The sequence below is a fragment of the Pseudomyrmex gracilis genome, unplaced genomic scaffold (assembly GCF_002006095.1).
Source record: "Pseudomyrmex gracilis isolate BER0280 unplaced genomic scaffold, ASM200609v1 scaffold_51, whole genome shotgun sequence".
Lineage (NCBI taxonomy): Eukaryota > Metazoa > Arthropoda > Insecta > Hymenoptera > Formicidae > Pseudomyrmex > Pseudomyrmex gracilis.
Window position 1 is genome coordinate 725,316 of NW_018020635.1, and position 23,999 is coordinate 749,314.

General features: G+C 39.9%; 1 protein-coding gene across 3 annotated transcripts in view; it reads left to right on the forward strand.

The window, feature by feature from the left end:
• LOC109853603 (tetraspanin-1) overlaps nucleotides 1-22,347 on the forward strand; it is a 25,871-nt gene extending 3,524 nt beyond the window's left edge. The window contains exons 2-9 of one of the 3 annotated variants that reach the window (XM_020425875.1): nucleotides 7,834-7,915; nucleotides 8,405-8,503; nucleotides 14,171-14,299; nucleotides 14,509-14,583; nucleotides 14,735-14,842; nucleotides 15,306-15,473; nucleotides 16,488-16,629; nucleotides 16,842-22,347. In XM_020425875.1, coding sequence (XP_020281464.1) covers nucleotides 7,856-7,915; nucleotides 8,405-8,503; nucleotides 14,171-14,299; nucleotides 14,509-14,583; nucleotides 14,735-14,842; nucleotides 15,306-15,473; nucleotides 16,488-16,629; nucleotides 16,842-16,876 — 816 coding nt within the window. In that variant the 5' untranslated portion in view covers nucleotides 7,834-7,855 and the 3' untranslated portion in view covers nucleotides 16,877-22,347. The remainder of the gene's footprint in view (nucleotides 1-7,833; nucleotides 7,916-8,404; nucleotides 8,504-14,170; nucleotides 14,300-14,508; nucleotides 14,584-14,734; nucleotides 14,843-15,305; nucleotides 15,474-16,487; nucleotides 16,630-16,841) is intronic. The other 2 variants (XM_020425876.1, XM_020425877.1) reach the window with 2 other exon arrangements.
• The last annotated feature ends 1,652 nt before the right edge of the window (nucleotides 22,348-23,999 follow it).

Here is a 23,999-nt window from a genome sequence, read left to right on the forward strand (position 1 = left end):
TTTTTGAATTGAAATCTCAATTCTTAAAATCATACGGGATGCTAGATTTGCATCTCACATATGGAAAACCCCGGATACCCCCCTAACTAATTTTAAAATATTGCGAAAAAAACTCCTCGGCCAGGAGTCGAACCTGGAATCAGGCACCTTTTCATGGCACGGAAAGCCGGAGATTCCAGGTTCGACTCCTGGCCGAGGAGTTTTTTTCGCAATATTTTAAAATTAGTTAGGGAGGTATCCGGGGTTTTCCATATGCGAGATGCAAATCTAGCATCCCGTATGATTTTAAGAATTGAGATTTCAATTCAAAAAATACTTGTAAAAATTTACAAGTAAAATTCGTTACATTTATATATATATATATATATATGTATATGTACACGCATAGTTTCCGCACAAACATCCTGTGAATGGCTCGTATCGGCCTTATTTGATTCCTGTTAACAATTTCACGAGCGTCAAGTCTTTTTATCCGAAGATAATAATTCCTTTACGTTAAAAATAAAAAAAATTATCTTCAATCGCTGTAGCTTAATTAAAAAAACACATGAAAAATATACAAACGCTGTGGCGTATTTGTTTTTCTCATCGAGGAAATATCACATCAAATTTGATCGAGAAATCGGCGATTGAAAAAGAGACTAGACGTGTTTTCCGTTCGCGAATATATTTGCCACTAAAATATTCTCGCGAGCAAAATGCCAGATATCGACGACATAATCGCGCGAGTCTCGTTCGTTCGATTCTCTTGTTCTTAAATGTGACCGCGCCGGCCACCCTAATATAAGTTTCACAATCCGGGATCATCCCCCTTTCCATCTTCCCCGGGGTGTACGCGAGGGAGAGACACGTAATGCACCGGGGGCAATGGCATCGGCGCGAAGCGTCGCTCGCCCCCCTGTCGTTATGGTAACGACAACCCACCACATAAGTCGCTTTTCTTTCTACTGTGTGTAACGTGCTGTCCATTCACCGTGTCCGTGCTCGCGCGTCCCATCTTCCCGTTTTTTTTTTTTTTTTTACTCCTATGTGTGCCCTCGACATACTCGATCGCGCATATCGGACGCTCCGCAACACTTCGCAGCATTACGACTTTTATCAATTCCTCCTCGCTGTCCTCGCACTTGTATTTTCTGTTGTTTTCCTTCTCGCACGGGAGTTCTCGCGCTGCACAGTTATGTATAACGGCGCGCCCGTAGCAGCAGCAGCAGCTCTTCCACCGAGCAATTGAAAAAAGGAAACGAGATAATTGACCACTTGGGAGGGGGGAAATACAATGGGGTGGGTTTAACATACAGAGAAGTTCTCTCTCTCTCTCTCTCTCTCTTTTCAACTGACTTCAAATATTATAAAATATGTGTGAAAAGATTCTTTTAGCTCGGGATTCTTGAAATCCGCGAACGCAAAAAGAAAAGCGAATCCAAGGAGCGAACTAACGGAGAGCGCGAAGTTGATTTTTTTTTCCCCTCCCGCAACGAAAGCGATCGCAAATCGCGACAATCACTGTCGCGATTACTGTTTTTTTTTGTTTGACGAACATACGATTTTATTAACGACGTCCGTTTCTTCGCGAAAAGAAAGAACGCGAAGAAGATAATTGCACGTTGTCGACGAGATGTGTTCGAATTGATACTTCGAAATGGATGAAAAGACACGTCAGAGAGTGCTTGTCTCTCAAGTGCCGTCCCGTTACGAGCGAGCAGCGGCATTTCGCAAATCTCGCGCGGGAGAAAGACAACAAGAGCAAAGTGTGTTTCCCCCGCGACGTGTTACGTTTCGATAACTCTCGACATTTTCCGGAAATTTAAACACATTTCCCAAGAGAGCGGAACGGAACGCGTCGCGTCGATTTATTTCGCTGGATGTTCGCAATTAGCGACGCCGCGAAAGCGCGTTGGAGAGAAAAAGAAAGAAATTTACAACCTCTAGTATTTTCCGTCGCATCTTCTCCCCGCCTCTTTTTTAAAGCACTCGTTTCTCGTTCCCTTCTCAATCCTCACGCGTCGCGTTCATGTAAAAACCGCATTCCGACCATCGGAGACCGCCCCGAGTCTTTTTAATTCTCTTCGTTTTTTTTTTCTTCTTTTTTTTTGACGCCGCTCCCGTTGCACCTGCTCGGACGTGAGATGCATCTGTTCTTCGAGAAGCGGCGGCGTTGCGTTTTTTTTTTTATTATCTGATTTCTGAAGGAGCTTTCCAATGCGCCCGCGCGCGTTCTCGCAACGTCCCGCGGCGCGGGAAACAAAGAGGCAAAACTCGCGTGAATTTCACGCTCGTGCGGGAACAACAACCAAAATGTATTTGTGTTGCGACCGCTTCTCGACGAAGAGTCGGGCTTTAATTTCGGGTAGTGTGCCCTCGTTTCTCCAAACGTGCATACGCCTTTAAATGAAAACTGGAAGAAGTCGAGAGGTTGTTGCGCGCGCGCGCGCGTGTGTGTGTGAGGAATTAAAATTTCAAATCCTACTTAAAAATTCAATCCGTGTGATGGAAAAACACAAGAGAACTATAAAACGAAGTTTATCCTACGCGAATCATTAAATTCTATCGTTCGCGGTGGCGCAATTATTATTACGTTTATCGACTGTGACGACGAATTCGGGATGATGTTGCAAAACGAAACAAATCTCGCAGAGAGGAAAATCGTTTTTTTGCGACCCGCCGGTTTAATCGGTGTTAGAGAAGCAATTCGCGCGCGCGCGGTCTCCGCACGACGGAAATCAACCGAGCGCCTCGTGGAATAATCAGGAAGCTATTATATACCTCTCGGCTAACTGTCGAGGCAACTTGTTCGCGTTTGTACGGCACGCACTTTTATGTACGTCGAAAAAAAAAAAAAAAACTGTGTGGTTCCTGCACACATTCCCGGATCGATGATTGTATACGCGCGAGAATTATTAAGCGATGGCGACTGGCGATTGCGGTGAAAAGATATAATTGATGTAAAACACGCGCGCGCGCGCACACGAAAGAAAGTGAGTTATCCACGCTCACGTGAATAACAACAAACGGGTGTATTTTCCGGTAGGTTGACCGATACTTATCTCGGTCGCACGCGACGAAATAGAAATCCCACAATTCAAATGTGTCGTGGTGCGTTTGAAATGTGACACAGTCGAATTTCGAATTACTGTAATTATTCAAACGTGTAATCTCAGTTGCGCGTGGAAAGAGAGAGAGACCGGGGGGGGCTGGTTTTGAGCCGTTGCAAAATGTTACGTAACGCGCGAGCGCGCGGTTTGTTACGGAAACCCGGGATCTCCAGTGTCACACCGAAACCAAACTATACGTTACACCAGTTGGATTATTCGAGCGAGTTGTTCCGAATTAAAAAAAAAAAAATGACTGAGAGATCAATGGGAGCGCGAAACACACAAATGACAGTTGCGATTCTTTGTTGTATCGGATGTACCTGCAAGTTTTGTTATATGTATATAGAGATTGTAAATCTCTCTCCTCGACCGTAAGATGCGATGTTTTTTTAAATTCCGATCAAAGGTGTTGACCGATGACGTTAGTCAGTTCTTTTAGTGGAAGTTTTAGATAAAACCGTGAGTCAAGCAATGATAAGGAAAAATGGAATTTGAAAACAAATAACTTGTGTTTGACAACCATTGATAGTAGAATTAAAGTACTAGGATCGTTACGAGTTTATATACCGGATGTGTGTGTCGATATATTTATTAACTTTTCTCAAACGTGTAAATTAACGCACGTGGAAATTCGAATTAAATTTAATTTCAAAATTCCCGCAGGATGCTTTGCATCACCAACTTGCATCTCCTCCATGAAAATTGAAAAAAAAAAAATTCAATTGAAAAAACCCGGAAAACTCCGGTCAGAGTCGATCTCACGCGCGCGTTCCGCGCAGGAAATTCATAAATATATTTACACATTTAAGAAAAATTAATAAATCAAAAAATATATATATATACATTCTTTTTACGAGCATTTAAATTGTTCATTACACGTAACGTTTGAACATAAAAAACTGCAACGCACAGTGCCGTGTTTCGTGATCCCATTAGTCTTCTGCGCGTTATTATATGCATCGAGGGAGAGTGTTCTTTGATATTTCTCGAACGTATATAATAGTCGTTCTGTTCTATTTCGTTTCGTCTAAAACTCGTCGGTGGACACGTGGAAAGTTCTCAATTTTGTTTTGATGTTGCACATCAGAAGGAGAGGATTCTTTGATATTCCTCGGCGCGCGAGGAATATCGATATTCCGTTGCGCGCTGTAACACAATAGCTTTTGACGTTTTTTCTCAAAACTCACGTTGGACGAGACACATGTGGAAATTTCTCGATTTTGTTTTCTCTTGAGCAATCGAGAGACGCGCGGCGCGGTCTGAGCGCGATCTCGAGACAGAAATGTGTGTTTTAGCATCGATGTTTCGCCGAGATTGTAGTTCAATAAGATGAACAAAGGACAGGCTTGTGTTCTTGATTTGCGAGAGAGTACGCGTAGCAAAGCCGTAGGAGAGCGCGCGATATGTATCGTGTGTAAGTAAGTACGTACGCGCGTATGTACGTGTGTTGATTGTACGCTGCGATGATTCGCCGTCATTGTGTCGTGAGAGCCGACCGAGCTGTAACAGCTCACCTCCTACACACCCTCACGCGGGAATCGTAATATTCGTGAGAATTTCTTGATCGAGCCTCTTGTTCGTTCCTCGGTCGTCGTTGGTTTCCGAATTACGTGCGCCGTTAGCGCGCACGAGGATCTATTGCGTATATATACGGTGAAAATATTATGTACAAACGCGCATTTATCTAAACGCGTTCGATTCTTGAACTTCAGACCGACGGTCTGTCAGTAAAAATTTTTGAACTGGCATGGTACTGTTTTAAGTATTTAAAAAATTTGTTCGCTCTCCGCGCGTCTATAATTTTTCAATCTGATTTATTTAATTAAAACAGACACACACAAAACCATTATTTAATTAATTTAATTTAACTTGATCTAATTTAAACGGAAAACAAATTTGAAGGGATGTACAAAGAATAATACAAAATTAATATAACATCAATGTATAAAATATAAAATATATAAAATGTATGTATAATATATAAAAATATATTAATACATGCGCAATAAATAATACATATGTTACATACATATATTATACACAAGATGAGTATCACCACTAAAATATGTTTTTCTTTTTTTCTGAATTATCTTGGACACACACACACACACACACACACAAACACAAACACAGTTGATATCGCACACAAAATAGTTACACTTACACATACGGAGTCTTGAAGTGCCTAAAGACAAGAATAATGTCACGGAAAAAACAACGAGTAGTTTAAGGATGAAAAAGAGGGAGGAAGAGAGAGAGAGAGCGAGAGAGAAGAGGCGCAAGCGCGCACGTTCCTGCTGACGTTCGCTTTTGTTCTCCGTGTGCAAAGACAAACGCTGTCCATTTTTGTCGTGGAATTTCTAATGAGAAGCCCTGGCTGTCTTGCAGCATCTGCAACTGCAATCGGGACGCGCAGCACGCGACGGTAATTATATACCCGTGTGCGCCGTTATCGGACGCGCGGTCGCGTATATATTAGTATGCACGGCGAAATAGATTTGCTCCGCGAATCGTCGTCCCCGCGCGCGCGCGCGCGACGTCGTATATAGATACCTACATAGTTCTGCGAGTGAAGAGAACGTGCGTTTTAAATACACGTGCGATTGTACGTCGTGCGCGGATTCTCTCGTGGCGCATCGCGTGTGTGTCCATTGTGCGCAGCGAGTAATTAACTCGATACACGGGGTGTCCCAGATTTATCGCTTGCACTTTCAACCGTGGGCCGGGATCTAAATTCTCACCCGAACTCTCTCGGTTTTTGTTTCAAAAAACAAAACAAAAATCTAAGCGATTTGGACGGAAGTCGGAACGTTATTGCAAACCTCTGAGAGAGGTGACGTTTAAATTCACGTGTAAATTCTAAGTTCCGTTACACGCGCATCCTCGTCAAGTCTTTCCTCGTAAAAGTCGAGGCAAGTTACCCGCCATTGAAAATGGAATTCTCCTTCCTTGAGAATCGCAGGGTTAGCCGAACACAAATCTCGTAACGAGAGAATTTACTCGATGGGGAAAAAAAAAATTCATATTTAATTCAAATACAATATCTCTCTTCTTCTTCCGACGCAATGTTCCTGAAAATAAGCAAAATTAATCAGAGGCTTTACTTCGGCGAGTGCGTCGCAGATTACGGAAATCAGACGAGTAATTGCATCACTGGAGGACCTTTTCACGCGGTCGGAGAATCGGGAGAAAGATAGGTGGTACCGGGAAAAAGTTGAGCTCTCCGATTTCTGCGCAGCGCGCAGCGCGCGGCGCGTTGACCTACTAACCCAGCATCCTTACTCTCTCTCTCTCTCGCCCTATCGGGTGATCCAATTTTCCGCGTGTCGTTGACTCTCTTCTCCCAGTGTTGGGTCACGTCGGGACGCGGTGCTGGTTCGCCCTAGTCATCGATTTCTAGGAATGGAAGCTGCGACCTGCAACCGGGACGACTGCTGCTCCAAAGCCTGTTGTACTTATAAGCCGTTTCTTGGATTTTCTCCTCTCCGCGTCGTCTGTAAACGCCGATTATCGGTCGTTGCGATAATGGGGCGAGGACGAAGTCAATCTTGCCGCCGCGCTTTATCGCGACACACAGCGAGGCCGTGAAAACTGGATGATCCCGCATGCTCCTCCCGCTGGACCCAATAGCATCCCACAGCAGTCGATACCGCCCGCGCGTCGCTCGTTGCTCCGCGAGAGAGAGAGAGAGAGAGAGAGAGAGAGAGAGAGAGAGAGAGAGAGAGAGAGAGAGGCGCGAAGGAAGAAGAGATGGAAGGGAGCCGAGGGATGAATCGAGTTCTCATGTAGTAACGAGAAACCGTGCTCTGGATATCCGATATTAGGTCGCCCGAGCGAAACCTTCATCTCTCGCGGTTCTCTCCGTCGCGCGCGTATCCTTCGATTCTCGCGTGCACACGTAATTCGAGTATGGAATAAGTTACGAGTTTCTTTAACGACGACACTTGGCTCGCTCGCGCGAAACGAAGAAGATGTCAAGGACGTTGTTAGACTCGTCGTCCTATTTCGACACACCGCGTCCATGTTGAAAACATAGATTGTTGTATCCGTTTTCATGCGGGAAAAGGGAGGAAGAGAGCTCGAGATTCACGTGCGAATTCATTAATTTGCGGAAAGGGTTCCGCGCTTTCGTACAACGCGGAACAATGTCAAGGCCGTGATCTCACGAATTATTTGGAATCTCGTTAATTAAAGAGTTAACGACCGCTAAGAAAAGAGACGGTTGATTGACTGTTAAGTTCCCTTAGTCTAATTCAGACAATTTTGTTCTCCTTGTTTTCCGCCCACACGTTGTACTTTCGTGTTTGTACGCTCGCCCACACGTAATTAGCTGTCGGATATATTTATTTGTCGCAAAATCAACGTCGAGTGCGGTCGCGTGACAAGTAAATTTTGAATCGCGTATACTATATATATACGCGCGATTTGAAATTTATTTTTCTTCTTTCCTACGCGCGAAAATGTTGCAGCAAATTGTACCTCTCTCTCTCTCTTTCTCTTTCTTTCAGTGTTTGTTTATTGTTTTTTATATATTTTTTGTTTGTTGATTTTTTGCGCCCGATAGAATTTTTCCTGAATGCTTTTTGCAAACAAAGCTCTTATCAAATCAAAATCTCTCCTCTCCAGTTTTCCTGTTTAAATATTTTCATAAATTTTAATTTTCTCAAAAGCTCTCATCTCTTTCAAGCTCAATAATATATTTACAATGTAATTAATGAGTATCTATGTTAATTTTTTGCAGGCGCAGCTGAAAACATTGCATAATGGGTTGTGCATCGCAGTGCGCCAAGTACTTTCTCTGCCTTTTCAACTTCATATTCTTCGTAAGTTTCTGCGATATATTATAACACGTAACACTGTAAATCGGAGCCTGTGTTTTACGAGACGTAGGCTCGCATAGCCGGCAATTTGTCAACATCACAAGTTCAGTAGTCGCGATGATTCTCGCTCGTTTCGTTTCGCGACGCGCACAAACGAAACAAACAATTTGCGAAATTTCATCTGGCGCGTTAAAAAAAAAAACCCCAATAACTTTCGAAAGCGATCGCGAAAACTATTCACGTCTCGGCGCGAACGTTCTTTCGACGTATAAAACTTTAACAATTAAAAACTTGAGAAGAAAAAAAAAGAGAGCAAAGATTCTTTCGGAAAGAGATAAAAATAATTTTATTTCTTTGGGATGAAAAATCTTCCGCTTCTTCGCTTCGAACGGCGAGAGGCATCGGAAACTGCATTTGCTCAGCCTTGAAGTCCATGAAGCAGAACGAGGAGAGTTTTAAGTCCCGGTTACATTGAAATCGTTTGATTTTCAGATCGCCGGAGGAGCGGCACTGACTGTCGGTATTTGGCTCTTCGCCGACAGCAGCTCGTTCACCAATCTCATCGGCAAGCTCGATCAATCCGACATCTTGGTAAGTTTGCCCAGAAACGCACGCGACGAACGAGTGTATCGTTCTCGGTACATCGACGATATTAATTGCAAATTTATCGGATCAAACCGAAGAACACCTGACATTAAAACACATTAAAAGGAAAAAAAAGAACACACAATCGTGTGATTATCGCTCGGATAATTTCTCTTGCGCAAGCGCGAGACGATTATGCCGTAAGTTTTCGTTATGCAATTTGCGGAAAGTGCAACGTTGCGAGAGGTTTTGACTTGAACGAAACTGGATTTGATAGTAGCGTATACATCGATTTCCGCGCGCCGCGATTATCGCCGCGGCGATATCTCTCAGCCTCTGCGTTTCGCGCGCGTTACGGATAAAAATTATTGCACAAATTCTTCGGTTCTACAAATCTATTCTTGTTTATGATACCGAGTCTTGCGTCATCTTATCAAGCTTGAGGTACGCGCGCGGCAGGTTGTGGTGTCGAGGAAAACGCGCGACGCCTGTGTTATAACAAGTCTATGACATTATTGGCGCGACTCTGGCACGTGCGTGTTATTAATGCGCGATCTTTTTTTTTCTCTCTATCTCCTCCGATCTGATTAACTAAACACGTCGAATCGATGCGCGATAGACACGCTTGTTCATTCCGCCGGTGTTTTAATTCTTTTGCGAGCACAAATGTTTCGCAAGCAAAAAGAAGAATTGCTTGCGTGATTAAATTAATTAACGTTCGAACGGAACGTTGTGGCATTTTTAAACTTTCGGCGAAAGAAACTGGGAGTTTGAATAACACTCGAAGGAACTAGTTTCACAGATCGAATACGTTGAGATAAATATCCTTCATTTGTCAGACTGTCGGATCGGGGCGACTACTGCGATAATATTCATACGAAACGTCTTATTCTCGTCGCACGTGCGAAATATTTTATGACACAAAATATTACACGGCACTTATACAAAAGAAAGTTGACGCGATGCATAAAAATATTCAAATTGTAAAGAAACAGTTGTTGACATGTCTCGAAACACATATGGCAAGAAAGCGCGCGGCGTGTTAATTAGCGGGACAACGACGACGTATCGTAACGCACGCTTTCTAATACGAGTATACTCACTTCTTCTAGCCTTCTATCACTCGAGAATCTAATTAACATTCGTTCTGGTTTCACTTTTTAATTATTATGAAACCTGAACAATGTCGCGTGTCGCGTCGAGCGCTGACACTCGAGACGACGAACGCGCCGGACATCACGTCAATCTCATTTCGCTCTCGTCTCGACTAAAAAAAGAATATTCTCACACGGTTTTTGAAAAGATCGCGCGAAATTCAAAGAACCTTCTTGTTTCGCTTGTATTTTCGGCGGCTCGAAAATTCATTATAACGCCACAGCCGCATTAGAACGTACAGTTTCTTTTTAAATCGACGAAAATGTATCAATTTTTTGTAGAAAAACAAGCTTTTGAGAAAAATCTAAATAAAATAAACCTTAAATCAGTCAATCAGTGGCAGTCTGAATTATATTTATAGGAACTTAGCGGAGAAATCTTTTGTTCGTGAAGTTACGGACAAAAAATGTATTTTTTATTTATTTTTACTTATATAGATTGGCTGAAGATGATCGCAAAAATGATCAAAACATTCTAAAGAATGATAAGATTTTTCAATTTCTTTTATCTTATAAATCTCCGACGGACTTGAAGATTTATTTTAATTTTACATTAATTTCATGTATATTTTAATGTTGAGATTTGAAGAATTTTTTTTTTAAGACAAAAATGAAGCTACAAGAATGAAATCAGTGGCAGACAGATGTAGCGCGATGTGTGAGATGCGACAGCGTATCACGGACAGGGAGAAACGTAATTATTGGTACTTGGTCACTGATGAGATGATTGGCTGTCACATTAGCGCAACGCGTGGGAGGCTCAGGGTGCTCCATCACGGACTCTCGCGGATCCGTAATTCACCGACACATATACGTAGGAGCCGAAACCAAATATACTCGGGTCTCTCGGGTTTCTTTATTTGAAATTTTGCGCATTTCCCCGGCGACAGATGCAAATACGATACGCGCGCCGCTCGTAAAAGTAAAAGCAGCGCCACTTTCCGCGGCTAAAGCTATACAGCGAATAATTAACGAATCCGCACGAACAGAGAGAAAGAGAGATAGAAAAAAACACACGCGTAATATCGCGCGCAAAATTAATATCTATGTAAATTAATATCCACCCTATTTTTTGTTTCCCAATCTCTCGAACGTAAGAGCGACTTACTTTGCGTTACGTTATTAGCGGAGGTTCGAAACGACTTAGAAAGTTGTCTCTAATCGTTCTAATCGAATAAATTTGCCAAGCTCGAGCTTGTGTTGCTCGTGTTTGTCTCTCAGAAACTTACCGCGAATAGAATTCAAACGCGCGAATTAAGTGGGTTAAGTGTGAATTGGAAATACCGCTTATTTTCGAGAGAGGAGAAAATTCACTCGGAGACGAGTTATATTTCCGTTTCGAAGGAGAAGAACTTGCAATTAGCCGCCGTCTGAGTGTGACGTTTTCTCCCATCGTTCATCGATATCGATTAAAAGAGTGAAAAATATGGTGATGACGCGCGAACGCGCGTTTAATAATTGGAACGGAAAGAAAATTCTTGAAAATTCTACGATCGCGCGAGAAAGAAGACTTTCAGACTGTTCCTCCGTGTGGAAATTTGTTCGCTTTTTTTTTCCTCCGTACGATCGGACAACGCGATCACGAGGGAGGCAAGTATTTAGGGCGTACGCGGTTAGCACCAGAAAATGCATTAATTCGCATGACGCACGCGCAGCGCGCACACGTCCTCACGTACTCCTCAAATGCCTTAAATTAGGTCATTTTGGCCGGTCGTGACGACCAGCGTGTTCTTCTTCTTCTTCGCGCGCACTTTTTGTACAGGATATATTGTATCTCTCTCACCACGTCGCGCGATCTTTCGTTTCTCTACATTCTTACGAGAGATGTTTGTTTTTGTCCTGGAAAAAAGTTGAAGGTTTTACACTTTTTTCTGTCTTCAATAACGTGCCGAAGTTCAGATTAACACGTCGAACGCCACGTCATTCGTAAGTGGGTGACGGTTTTGTTCCAAATAAAACAAATGTTTACGAAAAGGATTTGCGAGAAATTGTTTATTATTGTATATTTAATAGTTTTTTTTTTTTTAACAATTTATATATTACATAAAATTAACGACCTCGCAGGCACCTTATTCGATTCGGTGTTTAACGGTGTTAAAAATTACGTATCTAATTTTTTTTTTACAGAAATTTGATTCTTAGTTTGTTTTTGGTTTTATATAATAAAATTTTCTTTCGGCGAAAATATTGGAAGCGGTTGTCGCTCTAATTACACAACTTTCCAGTTTTGAAACGTGTGTGTAAAAATGGAAATCTTGTCGACAAATCCGCTTGAAAGATTGAGAAGTACGCGATTTTATTCGTCCTTTTGAAGCTTAATTTTCGTTCGTATATTTTTTAATTGTTCGCAAGAAGTGTTCGCGACATTGTCTCTGCGAAGAAGATCGTCGATTTGCTTAATTGGCCGAAAGATCCGTGTACGTAGTTTTCTAACAAGAAAACACACTCGCGATAGTTGCTTCGTGACACATCGTGACGTTGTGAGTCAGTTTGTATTTTCGTGTCCGATGTTCAAACACCGCGTCGTTCGCTTATCAGTCTCGCTATTAGGCTCGAATAGTCGTGATCAATCTGGCGGAACAAGTCTCTGGTGAAACCGAACACGCGCGGTATATACCCTTATTAGTCCTTTCACCTGGTGACCTGATTTTTCACCGCGCGGCTTTCAATAAGACGTCGTGGCGGCGCGCCTGTATAACGTTTGAAGCCGGTGTCGAACTAAAAATATCTTTATATCCGTTCAACAGGTGTTCGAGATAAGAATGTCAACGTGCGAACAAGGAATCCTCGTGCTAGATGTGGCTAAGTCTAAACACTCGGCAGACCGGGTTATTATTCATACGGGCGTCGTGTCTTCGCGAATATACGCGATGCGACGTGCACGCAACGTGATTATCGCGCTATAAAGACGTTCTCGTTTGGATGGATCTCGGACGAGGAAAGACAAGCAACTAATTCTCGACGAGTAGTTAAGACCGGCGCGGTCGATATATTTAGTCTGTAGTCCATCAATTTTGGCACGCGGAAAAAAAAACGGTTTTGTGTCTGTGAATTCTTAAAATGTAATTCGCTCTCTTCGCGCGGTTAAATTTTCATATACGCGCGATCGAGCTCTTCTTCTTGACTTGCTTGTGCCACTTGCAATCTCGCGAACTCGAAAATTCCGATTTGAAACTTTGCGCGCGTGTAGAGCGTGCAAGCTAAATTACGTGTAAGGTAAATTAGACGAACGTAGAAACTTTTATTTACCGCAAATAACAGTGTTTTTTTCACATGAGGGGTGGTTTCATCCTTTAGAATCGTTTTTTGAGCAGCAACTGAAAATTTCTACATTTATTTATTTATCCTTTCTCTCTATACGTGTGCAAAGTTTCATCAAAATCCGAATTTTCGCGAGATCCCCTTGTTAGTAGAATTTTAGATTCCCCGTTGGGAATTTAAATTAGTAACTCTCTGTCTGCAGTTACTTCGAGGTCGCTGGTTTTTTTTTTTTTTTTTAAACCAGCTCCATTTGAGATGCACGCGAAATGAGCGCCTTTGTTCTGTGACGTCACATTTTTTTTTTCCGACGCACAACGAGACGAATCGTCGAGAATCCAAGGCGGCTGCAGATGCGGCGTTGACGCCCTGCATATAAAGAAACGTCTATCGCCGTCATTCCGATCTGCCTCGTGTAACTCGATATTCCAGCACGGAGAACATGTATAATCGGGCTTATAAGTATTCCAAGTACCGCTTGCGAGCCATTATGTCATTCTCTTATATATATATATATATACATATATCGGGCATGTTTTGTAGCGACGACAATAGAGATCGCATAGATACTAGGCGACGAACTTCACCGGGAATTGACTCTCTCGACTCTTAGTCAATTCGTTACATTTATGTGTGTGCTAATTAGGTGTATCAAATACGCGCGCCACGCCAATTAAGACTAAACCGTGGAATAGCGTGGCGATTAAGACTGGAGACGAACGTTTTGATATGCTAATCTATGAAAATACAATTGTGTTTTTCGTGAGTTCGCGGATTGAATTTTAAAGACGCATTATCGGGAAGAACTGTTTCTTCTCGTGTGGAACATATGGTATTCGCAAATAATAATACTCGAGAGAATATTTAGCGATTATATAGCGATTTTATAAAAAATAAAAATTAATGTAAAATTTAATAAAATTTAGTAAATTTACTAAAATAAATGTAATAAATAGTAAATTAAAAAAATAGTAATTTAATAATTTAATGAATAACTGTAAAATTTATATCGCAACGGCGTATATTTTATCTGTTGCGCGTGTTACACGCGAATATTAACACGCGTTAATTTGTTTCACGGTATTAACCGCGGTGTAAAAAAAAACATATATTCTATACTTTACTTTATCAAAATTTATGTGCGCAATCTTATTTAAATGTATACACAACGCGCGCTTATATGCGAAGTGAATATCGAATTCATTAATATTACACAAAGACAAATTTGCATTCTCATCGCACTGTTTATCTCGTTTCACAGAACAAAACAGACGCTGATGTCATCAGGATGATCGCCTACATTCTGATTGCAGCTGGTGCCCTTACGTTTATCGTCAGTTTCCTTGGATATTGCGGCGCCATGTTCGAGTCCCGATGTCTTCTCTGTGTCGTAAGTTCGTTCTGATATGAAAACTCGTTTCTGCGCGCGTTAACAAGAACCAACTTGTTTTGAAATCCGCAATCCACATTTACATAACACCCGCGTGCGCGGATACACGTTTAAAAACAAATTTTTTTTACTGCAAACTGTCCCCGCGTGCGCATATCTCCGAGAGAGAGAAGTAAGTTACGTAAATAGAGAATTTTCTGTGATTGCAGTACGGCATTCTAATCTTGCTGGTTTTAGTCCTGGAGTGTGTGGCTGTTGGCCTCGCGTTTGGATACAAAGGCGATGTGCGTATATTTAATAACAATCGATCGAAGTAACGGTTTACGATTGTTTTTTGTTTTTCTGATAATTAACGCTCACACGTTACGATTGGAGTTGTTGTCCAATCGGACGTGTGTTTATTTTTAACGATTTGTTAATGGAAAATTTGTGCAGGCCGAGAAAGGTACTCAGAACTTCTTGAAGCAAACCATCAAGTATTATGCCACCAACGCCGATAAAGCCGAAACTGTGACGGTCGCGTGGGACGGTATCATGACTCAGGTAAAAAAAAAAAAAAAAAATCTATTACCGATTATCGTTAATTAAACTCGCTTTTTCATTGAAAGCCGCTGTGTGATTAATTAAGCTCTCGACGAGTTCTCTCTCTCTCTGTTGGCGAAGAAATTAATGCGGTGCATCGATTCTTCCGGGATTTTCAATCCAATCAGGATGCACAAACGCGATTAATTTGCCAAGTGGCTCTGCCGTGCTGACTGCACGGCTGGTGCTCTAGCGGCTCGAGTGAAAGTCGCTTGAAAATATGAATGAACTATATCGCGCGTTTTTTTTACCTCTCGGTGAGATCAAAACGCTCGATTTGAGTTCTGGCTTAGGAACTTTCGTTACGAAAAGCGCGTTACAAAAAATTGTCTTTTTTTTTAATGATTGATCAAAACAGAAGTCGCTTGACGACAAAAATGCGAGGTCGAGCGCAGGTGTCTGATATCGATGAAAATATGTGCAGTTTCATTGTTGCGGCGTGGAGAATTACCGAGACTTCAGTGAAAGTACGAATTTTACCACATCCACGAAGGTGGTGCCCGACGCCTGCTGCGTAAAAGAGACCGACGGTCGTCTGAAAGATCCTCTATGTCCTATGAGTCCAACTTCGTCCAACTCATACTACGAAACGGTAAGATATGTCATTTCTCTTGCGGAATGACTTGTTTTTTTTTTTTTATTACAACGTAGAAACGACCATTGTGGAAAAAGTCAGGTGCGTCAATTTTAGACGAGCGTGGACGAGCAGGGACCCGCTCTATTCGCTTATAAAAAGCACACTTTCTCCTTGACAATTTTCTGAGCGTGACTCGCTATTGACATTGCGTGCTTCCATGCCGTCTCACGTGCATGAAGATGTGTTCGAACAGATAAGCGCGTGTTGCACGTACAATAAAAAAAAAAAAAAAAAAAAACCGACTGTACGAGCTTCGCTAAACTATGTTTTCATCCGTAGTTTCCTCGGTAATGGTTGAATTTTGGTTTTTAATTTTTAATTAACTAAATTAATTCAGTTTTAAGTGCAAACTGTCATTGCCGAGTCACAGTAGTCGATATCGCGCACGGAATATAAGGTGGCTCTTATTTACTCTTGATGAAAAACTTTTTTTTTTTTTTTTTGAAGTTTTTTCGCAACACTCCCGAGAATGGAATCGCTGAACAATTTAATCTGTGAAAAAATTCAGATCGGACGAGAGGAAAAGGAGACCCCTGGGTTCTCAAACATTAAAAAAAAAAAAACTATTTAAATGCATAATGAATCGATTTTATGCATTTAAACAATCGTTTGACCATTTAATGGCTTAGAAGCTCTTTTTTTCTCATCCGAGGGCTGAACTTTTCCACGGATTAGATATTTTTTTAGCGAGCGGAACTATTCTAGAGAGCGTCGGGAAAAAAAATTCGAAAATCGAAGATAAGAACCACTCTAGTGCGGAAGTAAAGTTTATTTGGATTTAGTTAAAAATAAACACACACACACACACACATTAATACACGCGGGATAATTTGTCCGTGTTTAGTCTCCTCGAATTGTTCGCTCGGACGAGTTCCAGAGATTGGCTGCGAAGAGAATTTTTGGATGTAACGCGTTTCCCGTTTACGCGCGCGGTACAAATAGTAATGTGTGCGTTTTGCTTGTTCGCAGGGTTGCTACAAGGCCATAATGACCGCCATCGAGGAAAACGCGGCGATAGTGATCGGTGTGGCCGCTGGTCTGGTCTTCGTCGAGGTCTTGGTCATTATTCTGGCGCTGTATCTCGCCTGCTGCTACTGGCGTCCACAACATGGTAGGCTCGGTGTTAAAGTCATTTACTAAAAAAAAAAAAAAAAAGAGAAAAAAAAAGTATCAGATTGATTATAGCAAAACAAAAAAAAAAAAAACAAAAAACAAAAAAAACAACTTACAATTTTCGCTGATCGATTTTCTCGACTGGTTACTTGGATGAGCGGTTTTTTTGACGGTGAAAAAAAAAAATGTGACCTCTTTGACACTTTGCAGTTTATCGATGCGTAGAACCTTCTGGCAAGGAGTAACCTTCGAGAGCAGAATGTGCTAAGCTTTCTGCCAGCAGTTCTCTTTTGAGACGCGGTTCTTTTTTCTTTAAGGACTTCACGAATACCTCGTCCATATTCTATATGTGTGTATATATGTGCGTATGATACACACACATACATGCATATATATATATTATATATTATATATTTACTCATAATCAATTTGTCCATGTATACGCATATGTATGCACACGCACGCATACACACACACATGCCACTCATATGTGTACATGTATATGGAGGTACATATACGTGTACATACGTGGGGTTTTTCGTTGTATACATTTTCCACTTCGGGAGCGGCGATGCAACGTCGCGTCGGACGGGCGTCGCGCGCTTCCGTTATCACTCAGCACACAGTCTTCAGAACTTGTGGAGAGAGTTTGAAGGGTTGTGCGAATCCGAAAGCGATTCGCGAACATTCGCGCGCACATTTGTACGAGGACGTGATTCGTCGTACGGATCGTTTTCGGTTGTCGCTGTGCGCTTCGAAGCCCTCTGATCATCCGTCGTGACACGCCAAATGTATTAAATCATATACGCGTTGAGCGGAAAGCGTAGAGGAAGTTTTCTCTGATACGTTCGACATATCGAATCGAATTTATCTGTCGCATGTGCCAAATCATCGCGTCGCGCCAGATCAGTCGCAGGAACTTTTTGACTTGAAAATGGTCGTTGAATGAGCGCTTTGTGTTCAAGGTGCCAATTCGTTGAACAAACACACTCGATGCACAATGTGTTTTTCTTCCGGATTTGAATACCAGAGGAACAAGTAAAGGAAACGCTCGCCGGTGTGTGACGCGAGGAACGTCAGTTCGAATACGTAAAGATGTTTTCTTTTTCCTTTCCAAGTGTGTAATCAGCACAGAGAGCATTTAATTTCTGTCCGCTCAGCGCGCGCTTTAACGTCTCAAAATGATCAATATCAATATTTGTATTCAATCTCGATATTACACCGTGCCGTGCAAATGCTTTTAAGCTTGAGCGAATAACGACCAATAAAGTACATATCGTGCCGGAATATATTTCCCCGGGGCGCTAACAGAGAGAGTTTTGACGACGTCCAAGTTTTCGCGCGAAAAATAAACGCAAAGATAAACGTTCGTAGTATTTTATTTTTTGGTTTTTTTTTTCTTTGGTCTCTCACCACAAAGTTTATGATCGCTCGATCGAATCTTTTTCTCAGGATTCTCGTGACGGACGTGTGAATCTCTGTCGTACGATAATTACTATCGCACATTTTTAGTATCACATTCCGTTCTTCACACACGCACGCACACACACACGAACGAACGAACGAATTTTGTCGTACGATTTTTCTGTAACGTTTGTGGAACGATCGAGCCGAATCGAATACCTACAGTTGTTGTTGTTAAAAACAAAAAGTGCAGCACAATTTCACGGATAGGTTTTCCGAGAGTGAGAGAAAAAGAACGCGTGTCCTCCGGCGCGTGCGCGAAATACGTTAGAATATTTTTTATACCAATGTACATACATACATACGCATATATATATATATGTATATATATATATATATATATATTTCTCTATCAGATGTGATCACACAATCCATCCTCTATTAAAGCAGATCTTCTCCTCAATTGAAAGGCATTGACAAATGGACGTTCTTTTAGCTTGTGTAGACGTCTCGTCGAGACAGGCCTGGTGAGGTGCTGAAGTAAAGGATGATTTTGATGGGGTTTGCTTTCAAGTAAGATGAAGCTGTCGCTTACATTGTTGACAGCCGAAACCCTTCTCTCTCTTATGCTGCCGCCTCGCAGCGTCTAGATCTATCATTCTACAAGGCAGTGTAATTTTTTTTTGTTTTGTTTTTTCGTTTTTTTTTTTTTTTTTCCACAAATCTATCTCAGGCATGGTAGCTTTTTGCTCTCTCCTTGCATGGTCATGCTGTTGTATATAATTTGACGGAGACAGAAAGACCGATTTTGTTATGGTGTGGCGCGCGAAGATAGAAAAGAGAGAGAGGTCCGATTGCATTTACGCCACGAGCAATTATATTTGTTTTTTAACTCGAAATGAAATACCACGAGATACGCAAAGAACAAAAAGGCGTATGGTGTACGCAAAAGTAGTTTTCAGTGCGCATTAATAGTCGATTGTTTTCCAATCCGAACTATCTTTCTTTGATTATCCGCTATGGTGCATATTTTCGGGAAATGTTGAACCTCACGCGCATACGCGCGTGACGGTCGTTTTCTTTTATTAATGCGCACTATCGCACAGTTTTCCGAACGAAACAAAATGCCAGACACAACAAAACTCGTTTGTCACGTCGCAAATGAGATAATATGCAATTGGGCCTATAACTTGCGTATAAGTTTTAGCCTGTAAGTTTAGCCTTCATCTCACTGTTTCATTCATTCGATTATTACTTACTATCGGCTAGTGGCACAAACGATGTGGAGCACACACACACACACACACACACACAAAGAGAGAGAAAGAAACACACACAACGAAATTCTACTCGGAATTGTTGTGCTCAATAACATACGTAACATTAACATGTTTCCTTTACGTTTCCCCCCTTTTCTGTCAGTTAGTAGCTTATAGCAGTTCTATTCTCAGTGTGTTGCAAAACGCTATAAACGGCATCTAACTCATGTACATCCGCCGAGATCACAAAAAGTGGGAAGGAAATTCTCTCTTCTCACGTGTAAAAGGAACACACACAAAAAAAAAAAAAATAAAAAACGCGCGGCTATAAAATTGAGACAACGTACAATTTCCGAGAAGAAGCCCGTTTTTGAATCTCGACGAGAAGTCGATAATGTGTGTTATAGTTCATACTTTCAATGTTACAATACTGTTATTAAACACATTCTCTACGTACGTACGCGCACCGAACACACGCAGAAGGTGAAAAAGAAAAGAAAAAAGAAACTCCGAGAGATCGACGGAGAAATGACGAATCGAACGCACAATAGTTGACACAAATTTTTTATTGACTAAAAAATCGGGTTTTTTAGAATATATTGTTTTTATATACTTTTTTTTGTACGCAATATACCGATACGATATGTAGAGAAACGCTGAGTACAAGACAACTTCTAACTCTTCACATTTTTGAAGAAGATAACCACCGAAGAAATAAAAAATTAACGTTGCTGTTACGTGTCGATACATCAATAAAAAATAAAAAAAATGCCAAACTATAATGTACAAATAATTTTACGGTTTCTTTCCTCGTTGTCTTGAACTTTTGGACGATGTCGTTCAATATCCTTTTCGCGGAATCGTGATGCAATATTGCAGAAACGCTAGCAACATTGCAATTGTTTATTTGTTTTTTTTTTTTTAATAAAACGGACGTTGTCAGCAGATAAGCACACGCTTGTTTTGTGTAACAGAATGTTACTAATGCGAATTTGCGAATCTTTCTTTGAGAATCTTTGCTGTTGTTGCAACGATTGCGCGACACAACGTAACGATTGTGCGATATCAACCTTGACTCTTCTTCTTTCGTGTTCAGCGTGCGCGTACGTACATGCGGTAAGAAACGCTAATCTAATTCGAACTGTCATTCGAATTTTAATTGATGCTCTTTACAATAGCTACTAATTGTTCATGCCGCACAGTCTAGACATTTTCGTTTCCAGTGTTAACTGGTTGGTGCTGCTGTTGACGAGGCATTAAGAGCATGGAACTGTTGAGTAGTGCCTCCTAGCACGTTGAGCCTGTAGAGTGCTCCTGTGCCTTGCTTGCTTGAAAGCTCTAGCTGCTAGCCCAAAGTCCTAGGCTAGCTGAGAAGTCGGCCGACAGAAAAACCAATCTTGACGCTTTTGAGTTGACGAAACGTTTCGGAACCAAAAAAAAAAAAAAAATAAACAAAAACAAAATATACGCGCATTAATTAGCATAGAAGAAAAATATCGTGGCGACATGTGTCTCGATTTTTTCAAAAAAGACAAGAATCGGATCGATTTAATCTTAAATGTTTGTGTAATGTTCATCTCTTTGTGTCGTTATTTGTATATAAAACATATTATATATATATATCTATATAACGCGGCGACACAAAGTTCGCGTCACTCAACGTCACTGCAAGTTATTAATGGATAACGTTTCGCTAATTTTTCGCTAAATGTTTATTTACATATCACGAAGGTACAAGCGTTTAAAATTAGTTTTACGGGTTTTTTTTTCTTTTCTCTCATATTTTACTTCTCCCGACTCTCGTCGTCGTCATCCGCGTACGATTTATACGACGAAAATAAAAATTGTCACGTCGGTAACAAGTGAAGTAGATGTGTGTACATATACGCGCAATATATATACGATGATATATATTCAAATATTTTCATAAACGCATTTTAGATGCTTGTATCATAATGTAACCTAAATATACTCACACGATATATATATATATATATTTCGTCCACGTTTTCAGAGAATTAGACACTCAAAGATAAATTTAATGAAATATTTCCGCGCAACGAAGAACAACGCAGTTCTCAGCAAAAGTCTATTTTTGTCAAATACATCAGTTCTTCCTCACATATGAGATTTTGATCTTATTCTCTAGCGGTATTACGTGCATTTCCTTTGAAATAACAAACTATTCGTTTGTTATTTAATATTTGTTCGCGTTCTCGTTACGAGGAAATGTTTCATTGAGGATATTCCTTTTTTTTTTCTTTTTTTTTTTGCGAGAAAGAGAGACGAGAAAAGAGGTACGTGCAAAAGTGTGTAAACTGATTTGATGTAAAAGTTGTCATTTGATATGCTTGGACTTCATCCTGATGTATGCTTCTAGCTTTGTATTTCCTTTATATGTGTACCTGGTTAAATTGTCAAATATACATATATATATATATATATATACATACATATATATCAGATAAAATATCGGAGAGATGGAAATATATGAGCTCGTCATTGCTAGCATAGCATAGATCAGGAGGGACATTTTTTTACACCTTTTGAGTGTCTCACACAAGATTCAGAATGTTAGGCATTTACGTTTTTCTTTTTTTTTTGTTACTTGCTGTGTATGAAAATGTGCTGCACATCATTGTTCCTGATAGAGGAATAAAAAAAATTAAAAAAAATAAAAATAAATAAATAAATCAAACCTCCTTTTACCTCTGACACACGAGAACGTTAAACTTAAAAAAAAAAAAAAAACAAAAAAAACATATACATATATCAAAAAAAGAATTATATATTTAGCACGCGCATACTTATATATACATCACGCAGAGATGCATAAATTTTCAAAGTATAAATTCTAACAGATTTTATGCATCTGCATTACATAAATGCAGTAAACGAAGTGTAATCACAGAAATTGGAGGATTGAAGTATTCCTCATTGAGACTCTCGGTAGCTGATAGTTTCACGAAACTGCGATAGTCAAGCGCTTGTTTTCTTTTTCCTTTTTTTTTTTTTTTTAATGGTAATGTGCAGATTTAATTTAGACAACGAGAACACACGTTTTTTTGCATGTAACATGCACTCTATACAGATAATTTATATTTATTTTTACATAATCTCGCGCTTAGTATGTATTTGTCAGGTATATTTTTTTAAAATGATGTAAAGGTTCTTTTTATTGCACTTCGATCCCTATACGCGAATAAAGAACAAACGGGACGACGATGTGTGGTTTTGAAGTAATTTCGATTTTTTTTTTCTCTCGATTACGCGCGTAAAAGCGCCTATGCATATTTCAGTCTCTGGTCTTCAAATGAGACGATATACGTGTGCCGATATTCGGCGACAATGCAATTGCTCTCGAGTTACAAATAGGGATAAACTGCAATACAGACAACCTGACTTTGTTTTGTAACAACGCTGTTTAATATATGTGGTTACATAATAATGAATGTGTATAAACAAAAAAAAGTCAAAGACAAAAAAAGAGATATTTAAAATCGAGAAAAGATATTGATGTATAAACATGTAAGTCCCGTAAGTGTGTATAAGACGTCAGTTTAGAATCTCACGTAGAATTTATGGATAAACAAAAAAAACAAAAAAAAATGTCGACAACAAAGTATTCAATGTGACAGATTTATGTGTTTATTCTGGGAAAATTGTTGCGATCAACAAGTAAAAAACAACTGAATATTAAGAGAACAAACGCGTACTGTAGTGTATCACTATGCTATATAATGTAATAAAATTTAGTTTCGCGTATATATATATATATATTAACACAATAACACACACATCTACATTATATATATATATTATACACACACACACACACAAACAAACAAACAAGTATCTTTTTAGGACTAAACAAAAATACAAAAGAAAAGCTATATACTATGGAAAAAAAATTATTTTTGAAAACTTATGTGTGTAATTACGATGTTGTACGATATAAGAGATAACAAAAAAAAAGAAACAAAATACGAAAATGAAACAAAACAGCATAAAGACAAGGTCAAGAGAGTGCATCGTGTATTTTTCGGCTTGAGTTCAAGATTTTTTTATAATTCTTTTTTTTTTTTTTTTAATTATTATTATTATTATTTCGATGCAGTTAAGAATTACTGTGTGGAGATAATATTATATAGGTGAGATATGTATTCAAATCTTATATACAGAGACTGAGAGAGATACCTGACCTAAAAAAATGTATATATATATTTGAGATGCGATTATCGATATATATACAACACAGAGAGTTGTATTCCAATATATACATTTATTATATTAATTATGAGTATACTGTACAATTGTGTGCATATATTAATGATGTAGTATGATTGAGTTTTTTGTTAAAAAAAATGTTACATGATTTTTGTAAAAAAACAAAAAACAAAAAAACGAAGAAATTGTGTACACTCTTTCCACAGAGAACTAAAAATAAAAAAAAAAATTTTATATCATTCATAAGTGTGAATCGGATGTAAAAATACACGCGCGAATTGTGAATTGTGTTCCATTTTATTTGTTCACACTTTCAATGACGATTTCTCGATTGAAAACATCGCGCGATCCGTACGTCGCTCAAAAACAAAATCTGAACAACAGCGTATTTGAGAGAAGGACTTTTCCGGTCCTTCGCTGCGAATCATATTATTCAATTATATCTCGTGGTAAATGTTTTTCCGCTTCTCTGATGTCG